General features: G+C 38.7%; 1 protein-coding gene across 1 annotated transcript in view; it reads left to right on the forward strand.

Moving 5' to 3' along the window:
• The window catches only part of CD109 (CD109 molecule), a 65,570-nt gene that overhangs the window by 9,027 nt on the left and 31,902 nt on the right, over positions 1–24,641 (forward strand). The window contains exons 3-13 of the mRNA XM_056488134.1: positions 6,307–6,335; positions 9,858–10,088; positions 10,228–10,353; positions 16,803–16,842; positions 17,340–17,424; positions 19,744–19,840; positions 20,869–21,004; positions 21,829–21,938; positions 23,645–23,884; positions 24,212–24,313; positions 24,404–24,466. Coding sequence (XP_056344109.1) covers positions 6,307–6,335; positions 9,858–10,088; positions 10,228–10,353; positions 16,803–16,842; positions 17,340–17,424; positions 19,744–19,840; positions 20,869–21,004; positions 21,829–21,938; positions 23,645–23,884; positions 24,212–24,313; positions 24,404–24,466 — 1,259 coding nt within the window. The remainder of the gene's footprint in view (positions 1–6,306; positions 6,336–9,857; positions 10,089–10,227; positions 10,354–16,802; positions 16,843–17,339; positions 17,425–19,743; positions 19,841–20,868; positions 21,005–21,828; positions 21,939–23,644; positions 23,885–24,211; positions 24,314–24,403; positions 24,467–24,641) is intronic.

Consider the following 24,641-nt stretch of genomic DNA (forward strand, 5'->3'; position numbering starts at 1 on the left):
TTCCTAACAGCTGTAAATTTGTAATTCATGGCAATATAGTTGTTATGGTATGTAGGCAGTGGTAATGTCATACACATGACAAGTAGTCCATGGATGGCTCTAAAGAGGCTGTACTTGAGTTTAAGCAAGAATAGTGCCTTTTAATCAGAGACCTTCTGGATAGCTCTCAGAAGATCTCTGATTAAAAAGATATTTAGTTTTGGAAATATGAAGCTGTTATGTTTTCCTACCCAGCATGCAGTGTCTTAGATAAACCAGAGAGTGTTTTCTAAGTATTGTGTTCTTGCAACTGGCTGGTCTCTGCTCAGCTGAAAGTGGTGATAATAGTATAATCCATGGAGTTAGTTGGTTGACTTTAGAAGGTTGAGTGAAGAATTAAATATCTGACTTATGCTCTAAGTCTAAAAAGGGCCAGTCAGCAGGAAGCATTCTACTTGCTTGGGGAAGGGATGTGGCAGGGCAAAGGAGGAGGTGCCCAGCCATCAGCAGTGTCTGCTGGTCTGAGGGTGGGAGATGGTGGTTTTCCTCAAGGGTAGATCTGACAGTGCTGGGGAGGGAAGAATGAATCAGTAGGAGGGGCAAGCAGGGGGGTACCATGACTCCTTTGCCATGTAAGGTAGAAAGACAAAGAATGCAGTGGTCAGGGGCAGAGAAGAGGAAGGACAGTGCCTCTTCTGTTCATACCTTCTGGTAAATCTGCATCTGTTGTGTCCTGGCCAAGAGTGTCTCTGGATGTGCTGTGGTTGGGTTTCTCCCACTCTTCAGATCAAGGAGGTTAGGGAAAAACTTTCATATTTAGGTGGAGAGGGTTTTTTTCCTTGTTGTCAGAAAAATATCCCTACACTTCTCATTGCAGACTGAAGCTAGAACTTGTTAGCAACTGCAGAGTTTGGTAAAACATAGTTTTAATCACAAAAACATCTGTGCATTCTGCCTTTCTTCTGTCCTCCAGGCCTGTGGTACCCTGTCTCTTGACCAGACCCTTAGGTGATAAACTTTGGTCCAGTTTAGATTACTCCTCCTGTCTCCTTACATCTTTTTCCATAGGCAGCACTGCTACCTTGCCTCTCTCTCCCCCTTTATAATTTCTGAGTGCTTTTAGCCTCCAGGTTTGCAAAAACAGCTGAAAAGGATAGGGGGTGGAGGAAGTAGGGAGGAGGGTAGGAACAGGCTGTGGATGGAGGTGTATGTAGTGCTGGCAGGGTTTAGGAGGCTTTTTGCAGCTGGTTGTACCCCTTTGCTACAGGCCTGTTGGCCTCGTTTGGCTTTGGATGTCAGCCCGAATGCTGACGTCCCCTGGCAATCCCTGTTGGAGTTTGAGTTCTGCATTGCCCCTCCTTCTGTCATCCAGCCAAACTGAGCCATGACTTCACAGCAGTGGCTTAAGCTCTGTATTCTGGGCTATTTGTGTAAATAATCAGAGCTAATTTGGGTGATAGCTTTAGCATGATACATTAGGAGTATAACATATTTAAAGCAAACTTGAACTCAACAGATTTGTGGGTCTTCCTGAAGAGTGTTTTTTGTGTTTTTCACATCCTGGGCGGCTTAGGCCTTGGTATTGCTGCTTCCTTTAGTATTATTTTTATTTTAATATCACAAAAATAGTATATATGTTGGATGGGAATAAAAATCCGGAAGCACGTTGAAGAACACTATTTTTTATTTATATGATGTGAGTTCTTAAAATTGATTCAGCAGTAGAAAATAACTCTGTTTGCCTCTGCAAAGAAAATGTTTTTCTGAAAATGTTTCCTAGACATGGATATATGAACATAGCTGCCAGACCAAAGATGTGACATAATTTCAGTAAATTAACCTGAAGTGATTCCAGTTATATTTTTTCTGTTCTCACACATTACTAAAAAGGTTTGAGGACATAGGTAGGAAAGTTTAAGTAGAAAATCTGTTTGTAGCAATATCTGCCACAGGAGCTGGAATTTGCAGTCAGTTCTGACTTTATGTAAATGAGAGACTGAAGTGCTACTTTACTGATATATATTGGCACAAGCTCTAGTTCATTGTGCCAAGCCATACAGTCATTTTTCTAGAACCTCTGGCCTTTTTTGGGAGTGGAAGCTGGAACATTTATGGTAGTCCTAGTGGTGTCATCTCAAGAAGGGGTAGCATAAGTTTCTGGGTTTGGGTCAGCCCCATGCAGTGGGAAGAATTTAAGATGCCATTTTTTGTGCAGCTCTCCCTAAGTCTAAAAAAATGCATGTGTTCACATAAATTTTTTTATATTTGTTTTATTGATAATAATACTATTAGATGGACAAAAAATGGCGGGGTAGAAAAATAATTTAATATACTGCTGACATGTCACTCCCACACTGTCTTTGATTCTTCTACTGGACAATCTTAAATGCCAAGGATTCTGAGGAAAAGGGGACAGGACAGTGTGGCATTTGTTTCCACTGTATTTTTGTGTATTTTCTCAGTACATCAGTTTTTGAATGAATGCCTCAGCAATTCTGCGAAAGAAATGGTTTTGCAAATGAGAGAAGAGAGATTTTTTTTCTTGAAGGCTCATGTGGCTTCTGTTGGGATTTTTGGTAGTTTGTGTTTTAACTTTCTTCAAGATTAGTCTGGAACATTCCACTGTATTTTTCATGTCCCCCTCTAAAACAAAGTCATGGAAGTATTCCCTAACTAATCTCTTGTGGTAACAGGGACTTGTGCTCTTGCCTGGTTGTTCCCTGCTACATCCCACTCCAGTTGTGCTGGTGACTACTGCAGTGGAGAGCAGATGGAATGAGTCAGGAGGAAGCATTTTGTGGTTTGCAGTGCTTGGTGTAGCTGGCTTAGCTGTTCTGGGCTCCTTTCTAAACCCTCTTCTTGTGCCTGGAGTTAGTTACCTGTACTTCATAACTGAAGGGATTCTTTGCAGGGATGTGTTGAAGAAGACTGTTGCCATTTCTGAAGACAGTAGATGCCAGACTTGACTGATCTTGTGGAAGCTTTACACACTGTATGTGGGTAAAAGTCAGCTGCAGGGCTAGCTGTTGGACCATAGTTAATTCCTTATAAACCTGAAATTGCTGTGTGATTAAATATAACTTTAATTCATCAAGGAAAATTGGTGAATCTCTGCTATTCAGCATTGGCATAAAGGAAATGTTTTGCCTGTAGCCCTTGCTTGAGCATGTCCGAAGTCATCCCTAGGCATAGTTGAACAGAGCTCCAGGGAATTGACTGCAGCTTGATAGTCTCTGAGGACATGGGAAAATCTTGCATGACAGGGGAATCCACTGCAATGCTGAAGAATTTCAGATCAGGCTGCTCAATTCCTAGCAAAATAATTACGTAGTGACATAAATTGGAAGATTACCTCATGCCCTGGAGCCGCTTTTATGATTCTCACTGGCTGGGAATTGCACAGCTCTGGGCTTTGTCACAGCAGCCAGGGAGGCTGTGGCTCCCTAGCACTGCCTCAGAAGGCAAATCCTCTCTGAGTTGCACAAATGCAACTGTGATATACATCTCCCTCCTCCCCAAGTCTTTCCCCATCTGCATTACATTTTTACCTAGCTCAGACCTGATGTTAGATCTCCCAGGCTTGGGAACAGAAAAGAAACCCTGCCAGAAGATTTCAGGTTTTTTGCATGCCACTGGTTCTCAAAACAGGTGGAGGCAAACAGGCACTGCCCTGGTGAGAAAGCTCTGAAGTGCCTGCCCTGTTAAGGTTGCTTTGCAAGCTGGTAGATGCTGCACAGGGCTTAGTGCAGCAGTTCCCTTCGTCACTCTGCCCTTGTGGTGTGTGGGTACCAGTGTGTCTGCACTGGTGGGGTAAAGATGGAAAAAGGAACCTGTGGTGTGGGCTATGGTACAAATACCAGATTTGTGATTGGTGTCCCCCAGTGCACTCCTGTAGCCATTGCTGTAATTAGCTGTGTGGATTAGATTGAAGCTAGCATAGCAGAATTTAACCACGTGCATATCCACTCAGACAAATGGTAAATGGTGGTAAATGGTTTCTATTCCTTATTAATAACCAATTATCTGCAGTGACAAAGGTGGTTTTTTTTTTTTTTTTTTTCTGGTATTACAGGTTGTGGTTGTACAGACTCCAGCTTTAGCACAGCCTTATTTCACAGAGAGAAAGAAACAAGAGAAGGGTGGTTTTAGTGTATAACAGAGAAATATCAGGAGGTAACTTTGTACCATCTCTGTTGCTGGTTACCATGCATCTTGCTTCCTTTATGTATAATATAATCCCCTAAGAAAAGTTCTTCCTACTTAACAGTAACTCACTCTGTTGTTTGTTAGGAAGACTTAAGTTTTCCTTTAGCTAAAATTCGTGCAGTTGTTTGAGCATGGGGTTGTTTGGGTGGATATTGGGAATAAATAGATCAGTGCATCCAGAGGTGTTTATATCACCTGTGGATCAGGTACTCTGCAGGACTTTGTAATGCCTCTCCTGTGTGCCAAGCAGCCTTGGCCAAGTGTGGGGGCTCCCTGCCATTGTGAATTGGGGAAGTTTGTCCTCTCCACTGGCTACTGAGAAAAGTATTTTGCCAAACACTCCTGTCTGGAAAACCTCAAAGGCCAGTGGGGCTGCTCAGGGTTAATGACTGCATGAGATGCTTCTCAAGTGGAGAGAGGGATGATATGAAAAAAAAATGCAGGTTTAACAGCAATGTAAGTTTAACAGCAGCATAAGATGTTGTGGAAAGAACTGGAGGCCCAGTACTGCCTGTTAAGGTTTTGAATACTAGAATGAAGTACTGGAGTGTGCTACCCCCAGACTTCATTTGTGGGATGTGAGTCATTTGGTTTAACCCATTTATAATTTGGATAGATGGTACGTACTGGATACCAGTTTTCCTTTAGTGCTCTGGCAGCAGTCAGGACAACCTGTATTCAGTTCATTGAGATTCCTTCTTTTTGCCTTTGTCAAAAGAAAGAATTAATTGACTTCTAAAACTAACATTTACTGAAGTTCAGAGGTCGAGTGATTGCTTCATCTTGGAATGCCTTTACGTCCAGGATCAAGAAGGACATAAATAAATAGATGTTTTTTCTTACTCTATGAAAGATTTCTGTATAGATAGGTATCAACCCCTGGCTTTTTAGGAGATACAAGAAGGTCTAACTGAAAAGAATCAGCAGAAGCAAATAGGAGTCAGCAGTGTGCCTTGGCAGCCAAAAGGGGGAGCCACGTACTTGAGGGGTGCATGGAGCACAGCATCACCAGAGAGGTGATTGTCCCTCTGCTTCAGCTTTGGTGCTGCCCCACCTTGAGCACTCTGTGCACTTCTGGGCTCCACAGGTTTAGAAGGTCCTTCAGTGCATCTAGAGGAGGGCAGCAAAACTGGCACCAGGGCTCAAAGGCAAGTCCTGCGAGGAGCAGCTAAAGGCTTTTGGTTTCTGTAGTCTGGCTGGGGCACTCCCATTGCCATCTGCAGCTTTCTGGGGAGGGGAGGTGGAGATGAGGTGTGATCTCTTCTGCCTGGTATCCAGTGGTGGGAGGTGTGGGAATGCTTGGGAGTTGCAGCAGGGGAGCTTCAGACTGGGCATTAGGAAGCATTTCTTTACTGAGAGAGTGGTCCACCACTGGAACAGGTTTCCTCGAGATGTGATTGATGCCTGAAATCTGTTAGAGTTTAAGAGGATTTTGGACAATGCCCTTAATAACATGCTTTAAATTTTGGTGAGCCCTGAAGTGATCAGGTCCCTTCCAACTGGAATGCTCTGTTCTGTTCTATTCTATAATTCATGATGTAATTAAGATAAAAGCTGTGACACTAATGGCTTAATGATATAATGGTATCCAGGAGTTTAACAGAACATTTATTTGGATTCTAAAAATATTTGAAGCCACATTATCTAAAATAGTTAAAGCAATAGGTTATATTAACCCAAATATATTGATATATTAGTTACTTTTTCCCATGGTGACATAATTCTGTGAGGTTAATTCTGGGTACTCCTTTGCTTAAGAGTGATAAATCCTTTGCATGGTTTCAAAAATTTTAGTACCTATCAGGACTGCAGAATCAATGGCAGATAATAACTTGGGTGGCATAGAGAGTTGAATGGATCATAAAAGCATTTCAGTGTCTGTGAATGCAAAGGAAAGTGTTTAAGCAGAGAACATGTACAGCAGCTCCCACCAGACAGAGAAGTAATGTTGCTGCAGGCTGTAGTTCATAGTTTTGCAGCACTGCAAAAGGTATCTCACATCTTCCATTAACCATGTAAGGGGACTGCTCTTCTAAGATAATGTTGGTGTTTTGATAAGTTTATAGTAGTTAATCTCACAGATTTCTGACAGTGTGATATTTCTTCCTTTTTTTTTTCCAGGTACCTTTGGGACTCTTGTTCTTCCAGTAGTAAGTATGTTTTTCCTTCCCTCCTTCCTCAGAAAATGTTGACTCCCTGTAATTTACTATCTATTGGTGTTGATGATCTATTTTGCATATGATGTCAGTTGTTCTCACAGTCTCAGATGAGTATATTTACTGACCAGTAAATCAAGGGTTTTTCAGATCAAATTTCTCAGCTTGTTAGAAGTAATTACAGGACTTGGGAGCTGATTTCCAGTATCAATACAAACTATCATAAACTTGAACACAGAAATTTGATTTATGGATTTTTTTACCCGCTGATATCTACATCTGTATTTTAGACACACCATGGAAACTAATAACAGCTGAAAAAATTGTGCAAAACAACAGTTGAGAAATACTAAAATAAAAATACATTTATACATGATCTTTGTAAGGGTTTGGCAATGCATATTCAGTGAAAACACATAAAAAACCCCAAAACTGTATCTTGAATTTATGATCCTGAATATTCATCTTGAAAACCCATTCCAAACAATTATGTATTTATATCACAAAAAAAGTTTTACCAAAGTCATTCATAAGTCTGGGTATCCCTTAATCCAGTGGTTTGATTTTCTGATCTCAAATAAACTGTCTCTGATTAAATAATCTGGACATATTTGATAGATGGATAATCAGTAACAATGAGCAGCTCAATGTTATGAAGATTACTAGGTTGAAATGCATCTGTATGAACTATACATTAGCAACATAGAAAATTCTGTTAGTTTAAAAAAAAATTAAATTAACAAGTTCCTTAATATAATCTGGCCAGGTTTAAAATGTTCAGGCATCTAAAACTAGGCAGGGTATTTTCCTTCCTCTCTTGCTGCTATCTGAAGTGATGAAAACTGACTCATTTTTCAATGGCAAAGATTTTCTATCTCTTTGTGTAGCCACACAAAACTTAGGTTTTGTCAGAAGTGTAATTTGCTGGTAGCAGAAGGTGGGTAATGAGTTTCTGGATTGAGTCTCATCCTTCCAGAGGAAACAGTAGCTGCTTTGTCTGAGGCACTGGTGATGGTGGTTGGTGCAGTCAGAAGTACGTGAGATGCCTTTTTCTCTCTTGTGTTGGGACTGCCAAAGTGGAGATAGTAATCCCATTCATTTGGGATGTTTTGACTAAGATAAAATATTTTCACAGCAAGTTCCCACTACTTAGTGTTAAAAGCTGCCTTGCTTTGGGTTGAGAAACAGCCCTTTAGAGAAGGAGTTGGTGGGGCTGAGGATGATGTGTTAGTGCAGTTTCTGGCAGCACAGATGTGTGAAACAGAAGGTGGGTTATGTTGCACCTCAGCTACACTGCCATGGCAATGCAAACCTCATTGTCTCTACATCAAGAAAGGCAGTTTTGTCACCATGTTTTGGGAAGGAAAGATGGTTTGAAGTAAAACAAGTATAAAAATCTAGGGAGGAACCTATCTATTGTTATTTGTGGTAGGAAAGGGATACAGGAAAATAGATAGTCTCTAAATGGCATTTATAGAAGGTTTACATTTTTTAAGAAGAAATTGAAGACAATACTTGCAAGCCTGTTAAAATAATGCTGTTAAGAGTACAATTCACTGCAATGATGAAACAAAACAAGGTTACTTTCCCCCATTTTGATTTTGAATGATTATAATGTGTCTTGGATTTCTTATAGCAAATCCTATCTGCTTTTCAAGGATTACAGCTTCTTTAAGAAATAGTAATATTCATAAATTAATATTTGTGGCAATAATAAAGTAGTATTTGACAGATGCAGTAGCTAAGGCTGTTCCTCTTATTTAAGATATTGCAGAATACTTGGCATGGAATTTGGAGGGTGTTGAAATATGTGAATCATATGTTCTTGGCAATGTGTCTACAAAAACCAGCTGAAGAAAATGCAAAATCTGTTTCAGTGTGGGACTTTGCATCTAAAATTTAATTCTATAAATCCAGATTTTAAAGGGGGGTGCCTTTTTCCCATGTCATCATAGGCCTGCTTATGGGTGAAAAAGAGCCTTTTTATTTTTCCCCCTTGATTTTTTTTTCCTGGCTTGTTTTTAAAAGCAAAGTCAGCAGAGAGGGATGGAATTGTAGTTGATTCCTCTTTTTAGGTAAACAGACAGAGAAAGAAATGTTTTCTCTACAGACATTTGCATCTACCTCATTTGTCACACAGTGACATGTTTTGAATCCCTGTTACCTCACTGTGCACTGTTAAAATGAGCTTTGACAGCAGTGCAGCCTTTCTTTATAGCACTTGGTGGGATGCTTTTGAAGTGCTGTGCCTGGTGAGTTAACAGCTGTAATTTTCATTACAGTGCAAGAGGAGTGCTTCAGTTCCATATGTTATGCTCAAAAATGCAAGCCTGTCTGCTTTAGTTGTCTTAACTTCAGAGGTTTTACTCCAGATTTATAGTTTCGGCTCCAAACAGAAGCATGTGACTTTTAAGCTTTTCAGCAGGGCTGCTTGTTGGAACGAGCTGTGTGCTGTGTTAAAACCCTAAAGCCCTCCCCCTTCTTCAAAGAGACATTCTGGTGGTACAGAAGCCAGCATCTGGCTGGGGTGTCCCTGGGGTCTGTGGCTGTCTGTGAAGGCTCTGCCCAAGTAAAATCCTGGTGAGCTGCACCATCTCTGCTTTAAGCCTTTCAGCCCCTGTGACTGGGATTCCTCCCAGCTAACTTTAGGAAATGAAGTGATGCATCTGAATTATGAGCTCTAGATTTCCTCTGTGCACTGGAAAGACACAGAGAGAGAGAGAAGAAACCAGTGTGTGATTACTCTGATCTTATGTGGTCTAAATTTCCTTGCCAGTGGTATCTGTCCCTTCTGCCAGCACTGAAGGAGCCTTCAATGTCTATCCAAAATAAGTTAACCAAATAAAATTTCTATTCCTTTATTTCTTAATATTCTTGCAAGAATAATTTTACTTTTTAAATGAGTCCCAGTATATGCTGTAATTATGAATTATGAAAGTGAAATGAGACAAAATCACTGAGGTTGCTGTTGAAAAGCAGTAGCTCACCTCATGAGAAATAAATTCTTTATTTGATTTTTCTGCCCCATAGGACATAAAGCTAAAGACTGTAAAAAAACAAGTCCAAAGTTCTTTTACTGTCCTGCTCATCTTGCTTACATGTGCCATCTTCAGATATTTTATTTTTGGAAAATTTATTAGCAAAAAGCGATGAAGAAAAATATTAGCCCATTATATCAAACCAAAGTAATTTCCAAATAACTAAAAAGAGAGAGCAAAATCTATGTATGTGTAAAACTTTGAACTGCATATGAATGCATAGATAGTTACATTGTTGAAAACTGATTACTACTTAAAATTAGATGGAAATGGTTGAAAAGATGCTTCTGATAAGACCTTTTCTGGTAACTGTTGAAATAACACATTAAAGTAATGAATAAAATCCCCTTTCTTTTTCTGAGAATTTACAGAAGTTGACAAGTTCAGGTGTATATTAGTTCTTTATATCAAATGATTTTTAAGCAATAGTGTTTTCAAGAATATTGTTGATACCTAACAGCCACTATTTCTTTTCAAGCTGCCTCTGAACAGTGCTCCTGGGAATTATGAATTACTGGTGGAGGGCCATGCTAAAGGCCAGCGCATCTTCTCTAACCGCACCAGCCTGATGTACACGTCAAAAAGCACCTCTGTGTTCATCCAGACTGATAAATCCATGTACAAACCAGGACAAGATGTGCTCTTCCGCATTGTCACTGTCCATCCTGATCTCAAACCTTACAAAGTGTCTCTGAATATATATATCCGAGTAAGTATCCACAGAAACATAGATGTTAGAGTGTTTCATGTGCTCCAAATTTGTGACAGATACAGATTGTATGTGTTACCACCTAAATCTTGCTAGCAAGGCCACTCACGTGTAACCTGCAGCTTGACTTTTCTCCTAGGATCCTCGGAAGAAATTGATTCAGCAGTGGTTGATGGAGGAGGGTGATTTGGGTGTAGTTTCCAAAAAGTTTCAGTTATCAATGAACCCTCCACTAGGAGACTGGTCCATAGAGGTGGAAGTGAACGTGAGTATTGACATTGCCTAATCACAGAGAGATTTATTTCTTCTGCTAGATGTGTATAAAATTGTGTTTACATTTGCTGAAACCAGTTCTAAACATGGATTATGAGATGAGCAAATCCTTCCCTCATGTCAAATATTGTGCAAGATACTATGCAAAGATTATAGCCTCACGAGATTTTCCATGGTGTATGGCTTTGCAGGGAAGGATACAAAAACCCACATGCATACTTTATCCTAAGGTCTGTGTTTTAATTCCAGAATAAAAATGGTATTAAAAAAGTGAGGAGTTGTAATATTAATATAAAAGAAAGATCTCACAGAGTAGAGTTTTTTTTTTTTTCTTTTTAAGTGAAATGCCCTTATGTTTATTTTGCAAGCAAATACACAGAAATTTGTTGTACCATGCTGTGCAGCCAGTCAGTGTTTCAAGGGTTGAGGAACCAAGACTATTTACAGATCTTTGCCTAGTTTTAGGTGTTTTTCAGCAACTCACAGTGACTAATGAGTTACTGAGGAAAAAATAACTTTGTGAAATAGAAAGGATGACTAGTAATACAGAGCTATTGCAAAACAAAACTGGAAGAGTCTGTGTTGCATGTTGCTATTGGTAGTAGTTCTCTTAGGCCAATCCTTCAAGCTCTTACACTCTTCAAACACCATGGAACATGTTTCAAAAATAGCTGGAGGTTTAGCTGTTCAAAACTCTGTGTGTCAGGGTTATTCAGCCTGCTTTTAAATACCTATAATTTGGGAACTGCATTTCCTATTTGGCTTGCAGTGGCTGTTCAGAGACATTTAGCAAGTATAAACAGGACAGCTTAATGTTACATAATGAGGGGGATGATGGGTAGAAAGGAGAAAAACTAACGTGATCATTATTACTTGGGAGCAGCATTTACCAGTACCAGTTATATGTCTGATAGATTTCTATAGGCTTAGGTATGTGAGGGTGGTGCTCAGTGAGTGTCAGGACTGGATTTTTCAAACACTTTGTCATGTGGGTGTGGAGTTGTTGCTGTTGTCTGTGATGGGAAAAATGTATTAAGTTGTTCCAGTGCTCCTCCCTGTGCTCTGCCACTCCTTCCCATCCCCTGACTGCTGTTCAGTAGCCTCTCAGTCACACTGAAGCAGCTGTAGTCAGGCTGAGATCTCAAGTGCAGTGGGGAAGTGACCCAAACTGAAAGCATCTGTGTGTTTTTCCTTGCCTGGACCAAACCAGTTCCCTGGTCCAGCTGACAAGCCATCCTCACTCACAGCTATTGTAGGTGCCTTTCAGCAGCTGGGGAAGTGTGGCTCAGACATGGGAACAAAGGCTGGTGGCAGTGGTGGGCTCCTTCAGCAGCTCACAAGCCAAGCAAAAAAAGTGTTGGTGAAATGTTGCTTGGGCTTTCTGCAAAGGCTTGACTAATGCTGAAATTAGGAGATAATTGATGAAGGAATTGTGGCAGCTCTTTTCAGGATCTGAAGGAGTGCCACTCCCTACTGAAACAAAACCAAAAGGAAAAAAAATAGTGAAGTTGAAAGAAAAATGCCTTATAAATTCATCTGGGCTAATGAAGCAGCTGTGAGGCAAGTGAAGTGAAATCTTAATAGAGTGAAGTTGATGGTATTCTAAATTTTAGCCATGCTGCAGAATGTTAATGATCTTGGAAAATATATGTCAGAATGAGGATGTCTCTCAAGTCATGAGTAACAAGGAGAAAGTAAATAGAGAATGTTTTGTTCCTATTTCAACATATAGCTGAAGGGCATCAGGTAAAGGAGGTAAGGAGTGATTTCAAAATGACTAAAACTTCATAACTGCAGAGCACAGCACTAGCAGTTATTGTGAGTACTGAAAATGTAGATGGGATCAAAAAGTTTCTAGACAAATTCTCAGTATGCTCCATTGAAAACTGATAGTTAAAAAGGCCTTAAGCTCAATACACAGTGTCACTCCTGGTTGATGCAGTTCTCTAGGTATTGTCTATTACTTCATGGTTGCCTTTTTGAAAGATGTAATCTAACAACACAGATTGCTGGAGTAGCTGGATAAAGAAGGTACCAAACTTGTGTTAAAAGGAGATCAGGCTAAATGGTTCCTTTTGACATTTAAACTCTTTGAATTGAAAATTAAAATAGAGGAGGAAAAGAAATTTATATTATAATTAAAAAAAAAAAAAAAAAAAAAAAAAGTTTTAGACCTTGGTGTCCAGAAAAAACTGGCTATTCTTACAGTTCTTATCCTTTGGGAATAGAACAGCCACCCCAAGTCCCACACAGAAATACTTATGTTTACTTTCAGGTCCTTTTTTGTTTACACCTTCTCCACTTTAATTTTTGAATTCTGTGTTGAATATAAAGACAAAGCAATATGCATTATTTGTACAGCTTGTGCCTACACAGCATCTTTATTGGATAAGGGTATCATGTGCAAGATACATTAAATAATATTGCAATATTCACACCATTAGATTAGGTCTGCCTAGTGTGTTGTCTCACAGACTTATTTTTCTGATAGTATGTCAACCATTTTATTAATGAAACCTGTGAGACACCTTGTGAAATAAAGGAAAGGAACTTTTCTCATGAGCAACTCTATTTTATTCTCTTAGTTGTGAGGGAGTATATGCCATGAAATACAAGATCATATGGGATGGGATTCAGTTTGAACATTAAGGTGTGCAGGGGTCTCTGTGTTGGTGATATAGTGGAGATTTAGTTGGTGTTCAGTGAGAACTAGAGAGTGACTATCCACTCCTAGTGGGTATTCCTAGCTTTAGCTAGCTCTGCTGCTCTTCTGCAGCAGTTCTGCTGTTCAAGGTAGGCGTAGGATTTATTGTGTCAGATATAAAGTTGCATAGATTCACCAGTCTTCCTGGTAGCAGAGGTCACTGAGAACTTAGATTTACTGCTAAGGGAGACTTAGTGTATGACTGGGAATTCTAGTAGATATATCTGCCTGTCCTTAACTAGTACTGCTAGCTCTGGCTCTGCATGGCATCCAGAGCAGCTTATGGATCTGTTCAGGCTTTAGGAACATCTTCATGTGGCAAACCCAGACTGATCTCTGCATGACTTACCTATCCTGATGCCATGACCTGAACTTTCTAGTTAAATATCCAGCCTTTCTTTCTCAGATTTCCCTCTTGTCTCTAAAGAATGGTTAAGTGATTAAATAACATTTCCCTTCTCGTGATTAAAGATCATTTTCCAAGTGTACTGGGTCTTGATTTTTGGAAGTGCTGCCCCTGAATCCTGTTTTAAATCAGGTTTTGGCTGCTTGCTGCTGTTAAACATCCTGTAGTATTTTAATAAATGTTCAGGTGTTAGTACAGCTGTTCCAGGAAAACTCAAGACAGAGTAATTGCAGTCTGGTTTCCACGTCTCTACCTTGTATTTTAGTTGGATATCTTATATTTCCTGTTGCTGAAAGACTTCTAGTTGCTGAGATTTAGTAGCATGCACGTCCAACCAGAAGTTGTTTCTAGTTTAAACAGCATTTTAGATAAATTAGCATTTATCTAATTTATGGAAGTTGTTATGTATAAATTTATGATAAAATATTGAAGAGTAGTAATGTTTCAGGTGCAACAAGAGCTTTCCAAAATATTTTAAAGAGTATTACATTTTTTTTAAAGCTTTAACTATAAAGGAAACTTTCAGAATCAACTGGGAATGATTATATACTTTACATGTTGAATTTTTTAGCTTGTGAGGTTTAATATATGTTGCAGTGTATCCACAGCAAATTCTGTCATGTTTTACTGCTAGGTCAGTTATGGATTTCACATTCGATGTGTTAGGTTTAATGTTATATATATAATTGCTTAAAAATGTGTCACACTTCTTCAAAATCAGACTGTACATAAAGCCTTTGGCATTGCCTGAGTATTCAGTAGTTTGCAAATGTGCACAGATATTCCATCAGGATCTGCTAGTGTAAATAGTGGTGACTCTGTGGGACTCTGCACTATTGAATTTGAACAGAATTTCATTTTGCAGTTTGTCTGTTTCATGTGCAAACAAAGCATGGAAGTGATCATGAAGTGCTTGTGTTAGTTCTGTCTCGACAAAAATCTGTTTTACTTAGCTGCAAAGCCAAGGTGGAAGAGTGCTCCTGCTGGCCTGTGAGACAATGAGGTGGCCCCAGGAATGCAGCCAGTGCCAGCACTGTGCCCTGGGCCACACCCAGAGCCTTTCTAATGCTCTAGCAGCCATTCATGCCAATGGCAGAAGCAAATAAGAAAATGGACCAAGACCAAATTCATTTCAGGGACTTTCAGTTGCCAAAGAAGGAAAAAAAATATCTGGGGGGCAGCTCCTGTGACCTCACTTTTGTTGGATCAGACCCAGTGAATTAAAACAGGATGGTTCATCCCAGCAGAGCAGAATCTAGACTGTAGTTGCTGGGATTCTTGGATGTCAGGATACACAGCATCTAAGGCTCCCCTGCAGAAAGGCTCATCCTCATCATCCCAGGACACTCACATGGATCTCTTTTTGGCACTTTTCTTACTCTGGGTGATCAGGACAGAATGCAGTAGGTGTTCTGCAGTTTAAGAAATGCTGATTTAGAGCAAAATGTTGTTAGTCTGGAAGGGTGAGTGTATTTAAGAAGCAGGAGAAGGTATGCAAGACAAAACCTGTACTAGGATAAAGCAGCTCTGGAAAAAATGGAGTGGGCATGGTGTTGTTTTACTGTCTTAAAACCCCTAAAAATATCTCTTGGGTTGTGCATATATAACTAACTGCTTGTCTCAAAAGCCACTATTCCTAGAAACTGGTTTAACAACTTCCACTTCAGTATATTTGAACAGTATTTGCCAGAGAGAACTAAATGGTAGAGTGGTTGTAGTGCTGTTACTTGTCCTACTTCAGACCAGCTTGGCTAAAAAATGTGTTAGGGGAAAGCCTGGCTTGGTATTCACATCATCGAGATGACCAAGTAGGGTTTGATTTCTGTCACAAAGTTTGTCATTTTAGAGAAGATGCAGCCAGGAGTACTAGTCTCACTGTAATCTCTGTTTCCTACTACTTACAGTTATCTTAGTTTTTAATTGTACTTAATAAAAATTTTATTTTTACTACTAAGATATTTATTTTCAAGGGAGATGCTTTTAAACCATGCTATCTGGGGTAACATTTTGTTCAGGGTTTGCTTTATGGCAAGGGTCACATATATACTTAGTGTTGGAAATAAAAGCTGTATACAGAACAAGATGTGAGATAAATTCACTACAGGTCATTTCCCTAAGATACATGTTCCTAAGACTACCTGATAGTAATCTGATTGTGGACTGATTTTTGCATGTCAATGCTGTAGCATTTTGTGTTGTAAATATTATGATTTGCACAAATGTTGTGAAAATAGCTGATTCTGCATGTATATTTTCAAACCCAGGAATATAAATATGATTGTTCTGGTGATCAGTGACTTAATAATGAAATTGGCAGCAGTCTGATTTTTACTTTGGTAGGGGCATTTTGCTAGGAAATGTGCAAATGCAGAAATACAAAAGTCTTGGTCTGAGATGCTTAACTTGCAAAGTTGTTGATCAGGTAACAATAGTTTATAATTGGTTCCATAATTATAGTATAATTATGAAATATATAATATATAATATTGGTATAATTATGTCCTGGTCTTAGGGTTTTTACCATAAGAGTTCTCAATTTATTCTCTCTTGCTACAACCAGTGATTTCTGTCTGGTACATCTTGATGACACCTGACAATTGGTTATCCATATTCATTCTTCTTTTCCCTCCTGAAGGAAATCAGGAAATAAGTAAAAATTTTAGAAAAATAGGAAAATAGAAGAGAACATAAGTAACAGCACACTATGTAGTTTTTTTTTTTCTTTCTTTCTTTGATTTTAAGTAACAAATAGCTGAGACAAGAAGATACAACACAAGGGTATCTCTGCTGAAGTAAGTATGGCTGTAGACTGTAACAAAACTGCAGCCACATTTTGAGCAAATGTAGGATCATAAGAATGTACAAGGTTTTGAAATAGTCTCATCCACTAGATAGACACTGTAGGAGCTTCTTGTTTGTAGAAGTTAATTTAAAATGTGCTGGCAAAGATGGTGCTGGTATGTCAGTCATGGTTTATCATGATGACTGTGACTACTTATGCTAGGTAGTTTTATTCTAGCTAGCTCAGGCATTCCATTTTTTCAGTACAGAAACCAGGCATATGTGGATGTCTGCAGACTGGAAGCTGCACAAGGTGTTCATGGTAAATACTCAGTCTGCTTCACATGAACTTCTGTGTCCTTCTGCTTTGCAAATATATACTGCTGATCTCTACAACAGCTGATAGTGATTGAGCCTTGATTTAAAATGACATCATGTCAGAAATTGTAGTTTAACTTGAATATGGGTGGGATTTGGCCAAGAAGGTATGTTAAACTTACTAATCTAATCACAATTGTATGTATTTTCTCATATGAATTTTTTTCAATAGGGTCAAGTTCATTATCAGAGATTTAAAGTGATGGAATATGGTAAGTGTTATTTAGTAGTGACCAAAATCAGTAGTGATTTTCCAATAATTTATACTAGCTTCCTTTGTCTGGCATGAGCATTTTAAATACTCACAGGAAGTTTAATTTCCAAATCTTTGGATTCTCTGAGACTGACAAAAAATACCATCTTATCAGCTGCCCTGTTTATCTCTGGTAGTTTTAATGATCCCAAAATATCTGTACAGTATCTGGTTGTGAAGCTTGCTGATGATTCTGTAAAGGCTGAATAGGCTAAATGTTTTCTATTTCAGACTTACAAGCTTATATACAGGCTGTTTTTATGATGCTTTTTTCTCCTTTCAACAAAAAGTTCTAGTCTGGGGATTGGGTTAAAAATATATCTTACCTTATATTAGGAAACTTAAGAAACTTAAGACTTAGTAGTCTTTATCAAATTACATGTTCTATTCTTGTTACTTAAAAAAAGAAATATTCCTTCTGTGAATTTAATACTTCTTATAATTTTTTTATTTTAGTTTTACCAAAATTTGATGTCATGATAACAACACCCTTATACTACTCTTTGAGAGATGAAGATGTAGCTGGTGTTGTCTCTGCCAAGTAAGTAAATCACTGGTACTGTTGTCACCCTCACTCCTAAAATACTTACTGTGGGTCTCTAAGTGTCAAAGTAAAAACTTTTATTTAGAATGCTAATAAAGCCCCATCTGTTAAAAATTAGTTGGCTAGTGTCTGTTTCTAGCTACTAGATTTTGTTGTAACAAGATTCAGTAGATTTTCAAACTTCTGGTAAGTTCTTTTGGTCTGGTAAACAGGTTTCTAGACTATAACTATACATTTTCAGCTACCTTATTTGAAAACTTCTTAAGTTTCTTGCTTTTAATATGTATTTTGAGGGTTTTTTTTTTTTTGTTCTTATAGTTCTTTTATGGTATTCTCCAATTTACCATTTTAAGGTCTGTAGGTAGAGTAACTGTATTTTATTAGACAACTTGGAAAATTAGGCAAACTTCAGTGAACATCCTCCTTGTTCCAGTAAATCAGCACTGTGGATTTCTAGTATAGGTTTCTCATATCAAAATACCTATATCTGTAAATAGGTAAAGAATTAAAAACTCATGAAAAAATTCAGAAGAGGCTTCAGTGTAGACTCCTGTGTAAATAATGCTTACTTTTCAGCTGAGCAAATGTCTAGACAAAAAATTACTGCTCATTAATGTCAGATATAAATTAATTTTTATTTTTGAAGATGAGAACCAGATAGAGCTACCTGATAGATCCATCCAACACCCAAAATAAAGGGTCTTTTGTGGGTTATCTTATGCCTTAAAAACATTCCTTCTAAAGAAGCACTCTGTTTACAAGTGAAATGGAGAAACAATTGTTTAGCAAACTAATTAAATTATATGTTTGGGCTTTGAGAAAACACTTCATTCTGTAGGGTCCATGCAACCTGATATTATAAACTGTCAGTGCCAGGTTGGATGGAGCAACCTGATCTGGTGGGTAGCCTTGCTGTACATGGCAAGGGGGTTAGAACTATATGACCCTTAAGATCTCTTAAGGTCCCTTCCATCTCAAACTATTCAATGATTCTGTGAATCTCCTGAGGAGAAATTTGAGAAAAGTTTTCCTTGCTTTTTGTCCCCCATTCTACTTTGCTTTTGGAGTCCATTATATGCCTGCTAATATTTGGTTTCTTAAGCTGTTTTGGTCTTCCCCAGGATACTTGACTCTTTCATCTGGTGTACTCATAGGGTGTTTGGAAGTGTACCCCTTTGCTGCAATAAATTAATACTTAGACACCAGTGAACCATCTGAGGTTGAATCCCAGCAGTGACAAAGTTTTACTGAAGCATTGTAATCATTTATAGAGAATGACTTCACTCCTGGTGACTGTTTCTATAGACATAATGCCTCTTTATACAACCTGTAGGTGCCATAAACCCCATTTTCTTCTCTAGAGTATTATTACATCAAGTTAAGTACAGGGATGCTGCCCAATGGCAGTATAATTTTAAGGTTAATGGCAGCTTATTACTGTAATTAGGTCTGCTTAGGCTGAGTTCAAATGCAAGACAGTGTTATCAGAGTTATTCCTGTAACTATGCTGTTTGATTTTTCTTTCTGTCTGCTTTTCAGCTTTGATATTACTTAAGTAGCTGCATAATAATTTAAAGTACTTTAAAGTTATCACACCTCTATGTATTACTGCTGAGGAGTAGAATGATTTAGGTGTTCGGGCTGTCCCCATGTCGTTCCTCTCCACTTTTGCTTCTCTGTCTCAATCTGACAATGTAATGATTTCTCTTAAGTGTGACTTGGAAACATTTATACAAAATTTTAGTTTATTGCTGCTTGGTGACTGCCAGTTGCTGCTGTCATCCTAAGAAGGGAGTATCTTAGAGTTTTCAGATTGGCTACAGCTGGACATTGTTTGCACGGATTTCTTGAGACTGTGATTACTAAATAAGTAGTAATAATTGTTACCAAATATCTGAGGATATCTCATTTTGTGTTAACAATATTTGGTAAGCATAATACTTACACTTCCTACATCCCATTTTAACTCTACTGCATACTAGTTATGATGCTACATCAGTGTTCTGTTCAATAACTTTGTTTTAGCTTAGTATAGTTAACTTTTGTACATCATACAGCCCATAATAATTTTAATAAGTTTGTAGAGCTTGTGTAGTGGCAGGAGCAGCACTGTGTATCTTCTCCAGGTTTTGGGCTTCCAGCTTTAGTGTTGATAAACTGGTCTCAGTATGGCAAACTCCATGTTTCAAATCAGAAGTGTGTTCTATGCATGTTTGAGCCCAGAGAATAATATTTTAGCAGGATCTTTTGCCTTGAGAGCTCTTCAGGAGCCCAAGTCCTGGAGGGTGGTGTGTTGTTTGATCTGATGTGTTTCAGGTACACCTATGGAAAGCCAGTGAAGGGAACTGTAACAGTCACTTGCCTTTCTGTTTCTTACTGGACAAACAAGAGAAATATAACAACAACAATGGAGGTGAGTCATCTCTTAGTAGTTTCTTTAAGTTTGTGTCCTGTTGTGGGTTAAATGATGCTTGGAATCATTCCTGAGTCCCTAGTTCAGCTGGAGAGTGTTAAACTCCCTTTAATTTCCAGCCTAAAGCATCTACATTCAGAGTGCTTGTTGGGAATGACACTTGGCATCTGTGCTCCCTTTACTTGTGCCTGGAAATTATTTTGGAGAGTAACAGCTGACCCAGGTAGACAATTTTTCCAGGAGCTGCAGTAGGTGCTGGAGGACTCAGGAATGCTGCCTGGCTCGATGTCTGCCCCTGCACACTGAGCTCTGTGTACCAAGGCCAGAGGAGAACACTCCAGTTGTCTAGGTGGAGCTCTAGCATGGTAGAAACCAAAGCATTTTGCCTACTAATTGCCAGCAATTACATTTGAGCTACTGCACTAATTGTAACACAAAGCATGAAATTTAAAAAGACACACAGTTTCAATCTGAAAGCTTAAAAGAGGTGATAGATTTATTGCACTCTCTTTGCAAAACCAGATATTTTACTTTTGAGATGTGGACTGTGTTTAAAAAAGGTTAAATTTTTGCTACATGAAATGTCTGTAATTTTTTATTTGCTGACTTCAGCCCTGTCTGAACTGAGTGCCTTCAGCAGCACTTAGTCTGCAGAAATTCTGAGCTCAGATGCTGAATAGGGTATACTCCTCTCCTCAGGCAGGAACTTGTTCATTGTATTTTCCTGTAAAGCTTAGGTACCCCTGCACTAGCCAAGCAGAAGTGGATAATTCTAGAAATTAGGAAAAAAAAGTAACTTCTTCCATAAACCATTGTTGCCTCTAAGAAGTAGTGAAATTCTAGTGGATTTAATAAAAATGATTGCTGATTGCAAAAAAAATAAAGGCTCAGCTTTCATAATTTTCTGGTGTTCACTCTCCAAAACTTGCATGTGGAGCGAGGTAGAGTCTTAAACAGAAATAAGCTACTGTAGACTGAAAGCATCCTTGGCTTTTCTGGCTCAACAGTGATTTTCTCCTACGTTGCAGATAAATGGGTCTGTGAATGTGACCTGTAACAAGCTTATGTTGCAAAACTTGAATGCTGAGCAGCCGTGGCAGCAAGGGGACGGCGAGTTCACGGAGCCGATCGAAGTGATCGCGGTGGTGACGGAGGCGCTCACGGGTGCGAGTGCTGCAGGGCTGGCACAGATCCAGGGCCCTCGCTGCTGGGAGCAAGGGCTTGGAGCTCTGGGAGAGTGTCATGGGCTGATGGCAGCACAAAACATCCACATTCAAGTATTTTATCTGCTGGCCTAGAAATTTAATAGTTTAACCAGCTGCTAACGCATTGAATAGAGTTCTGTGCTAAATGATTTATTAATTAACCAAGAAACGCATTATGGTAGGAGCCTAAAGTCAGTTACTGATCATTGTTGATGAGAAGAGCAGGCATAAAGAATTGCTAGCATTAGCCTGAATTTTACAAACTTAACTTTAATCATAAACCTACCTGACATTATGTATTTGTAAGCCACATTAGTAGAAAGAGTTCTCTGGTCCTTGGTTGTCCACAGTCTAGCCTTTTCTAGATGGACTGATCTGCAAACTGAGAGGGTTTTGTGAGTTCATGTTCCACTGCACCTTGCAGAAAAATAAATCATGTGTACAAAATTTCTGCCTGCCCCAGAAACTAGGTTTCATTACAGACTTTGTGTAGAAACCCCAGCAAGGTGAAGCTGGCTGATTTGGGATTTAATAAGTTCCTTCCTTGTGTCATTTTGTCATAGCCCTATGTGGTATATTTCGTATTGTGGCAAGCAGTACCAGTACATACACCACCTTTGTACTGATGCTCAGCTAGAAGGATGAAGAATGATAGGAGTGGGAATGGTGAAAAGGATGATAGAATTATTATTATTTCAAAGTCGTGGGCAGTAAATTGTATTGCTGTTAAAGTAATGTATGTGTTAAATACATGTTGTCTAAATGCATACAATTATTCAACAGGAATCTCCCAAAATTCAAGTACCATCATATTTCCAAAGCAAAGTGACTATTTTATTGAATTTCTGGACTACACTAGAGTTATAAAGCCTTCTCTGAACTTCATAGCTACTGTAAGTTCTTTTGTTTGATTATCATTGGTGGATAAACAAATGTCACTTCTCCTTTATGCTTAGATAGAAAAGTTTGCCTTGGATTTTTAAATGTAATTTACAGATTTGTTTTCAAATTCCCTTTTTTTTCGCAATACATAACAGCAACTACTAAACTTGGAGGCATTTGCTCTAGAAAAGGGTAAAGTGGCAGAGAATGCTGTAGTCTTAGCAGGATATATTTGTGTATAGTTTGTGAGCATTCTTACGGAAGAGAAATCTTCCCTAGCTGTTTTTTTTTGACTGTGCTTTGAAACAACAGATTAGTTATTAAGTTTCAAACCTCTTTATAGTATTTGTGTATCTGTGTGTGGATATATATATATCTACATACACACACAAATATATACTTTCTATAGTGAATTTGTATATTTAAGCAGCTTTCACATAATTCAGTTAAAACTCATCAAACCACATTGCTTTCAAGTGTTTCTGCCTTCTATCCTTTTTCATGCCAGCTGAGTACACTCATAGAAATATTTAATGTTCTTCATTCTGTCCCTCCTCTGCATTCAGTATTTCTGCATTTTGCAGAGGTTGCATATTGTATCACTGCATTTTTCTTGAAAAGGTGAATAAATTATACAGTTCTTGAGCCTTTACTGTGTAGAAATGAGACCTAAACAGTAGTGGTTTAGGCTGAATATACTCTTCCAGAGGAGATTGGCTCAAGACATAGCTTTATGCTAGCCTGATCATTTGGGCTTTTGGTTTTGTGCTTTTCATTTTCTTTGCCAGCATCCCAATTTGAATCCGTCTGTTTTTTTTTCTCGTCCTCCAAAGATGAACTGAGTGAGAGATAGCTGAGGCATCTGGCAATTCTTGCAGCTGGCAGACAGGGAGGTATCAGTTATGCTCCCAAAGAAGTGTGAATGAACAGCTGCTGCTGTTACTAAAAAGTGGAGATGTTACATGAAGAGCATATGCTCTTCAGAGAGAGAACAGGAAAATAGTGGCTGTGGAGGAGAGGTAATGCAGTGACATCTAGGGACTGAAAAAGAAAAGGGAAACATCAGTTCAGTGCTTTTAAATATAAAAGTTGTTTTGTTTTTTTTTTAAAGTGTATAATGCAGAATAAGAATGATTTTACTGGATGAAAATCTGCTTGAATGTGGGCAAAAAGGTTGAGTTGTAGTGCTGATTGATGTAAGTTGCACACTGTCAGTTTTGGGCCTGGTTTCAATCTTCAACTCATTTCATGAACTCATAGAACATCTGACTCAGCATCATTTCTGCTCATCTGACTCATTTCCCCACATGATGTAAATGTTAGGTTGCCCTTTCTTGTGGTGGTGAAATGCAAGTGATAAAATTAAGTATTCAGACTGTAGGTAGGATACATATAGTTTACCTGAGACACAAACATTTTCAACTAGAAGAGTTATTGGGAGAGTTGAAATGCAACATCTCCTTTCACCTCCATCTCCTTTGCTTTTATTCTTTTTTATTCCCTGGAGTTATGAATAATATTGTTCTTGCCTGACTTGCCTACTTGCAGTCCTTAGTAAGGAACAGATATAAAACTATTGATGTATGAGAAATCTGAAGATGCATTATTTTTTTTAATATGCTGTGAGTGCAAATTTATTGTTACATGCTATGTGTTGTGCATTTTAGCTTCAGCCTTTTTGATGGGTTTGATGAGTGTTTTCTTTCTTTTTGTTTAGCTAAAGGTGTCACGCTCTGATAGCAGCCAGCTGACAGCTGAAGAGAGGCATAATCTTGTAACAATCACTGCACAACAGTCAGACCTGCTTTTCCATCACTCTTCACTTTCTCACCTGGAAAATGAGGCAACAGAGGAGAGAAATCTGACAGTCCATGTCCTGAACTACACAGTTCCAGAAAATGGAGTAATTGATGTTGAGTTTCCAATCCTGTCTGATACAAAAACTCTGAGAGTTCAGGTACTGCTTTGTCACATGTTGCTTTGTAGTGCTGACACACTAAATTGTGTGGGCTGGGATCCCTGATATGCTGTCCTGCTATCTGCAACAGCTGACATGCCACCTATTGTTACTTTTGTTACTTCATGTTACAGCTGGAAAGAAAGTGAGAGATCCTGTCAAATGGGATTTAATAATTGCACCATAATATCAAAGGAAAAACCCCAGATATCCAAAGCATAAAGTGGACTTTTGCTAAGGCTACTATGCTCTTGTAAGCTGTACTACATATATGAACATCACAGGTTTTGCTGTTTTGTTAAGAGGTTTTTTTGCACTGTCTCACAGGCGGAGTTCCTCAGCAGTAAGACTGACATAGGTGTTTATGATGTGTTCAGCTCCCCCAGTCAGACTTATCTCCAGCTTAAAACAAAGAGCCAGGATATAAAGGTACAGTCTGATAAAAAACTTGCCATGGTAAAAGCCAAGTTACTCATGGTTTTTCCCTACTCATCCATGTGAATCATGTGTTTTTCCTAGGCTGGGAAGCCTTTTGAGCTGAGCATTGCAAGCAACAAGCCAGTGAGAGAGTATCACTATCTGGTAAGTTACAGGCTTTACATATGGGGACAGTCCAAGAGGACTTTTACCAACTTGAGAAATACTCCAGTGAGTGGAATGTGTTTAAACATTTTAGAGAGTCAGCATTTTTTAAATTGTGCTTTGTGGAAGGGGAGGCCCAAAAATCTTCCTTTCCACTGGGATGGTCCTTTTTGAA

Source organism: Oenanthe melanoleuca, chromosome 3 (assembly GCF_029582105.1).
Source record: "Oenanthe melanoleuca isolate GR-GAL-2019-014 chromosome 3, OMel1.0, whole genome shotgun sequence".
In the NCBI taxonomy this organism is placed as follows: domain Eukaryota; kingdom Metazoa; phylum Chordata; class Aves; order Passeriformes; family Muscicapidae; genus Oenanthe; species Oenanthe melanoleuca.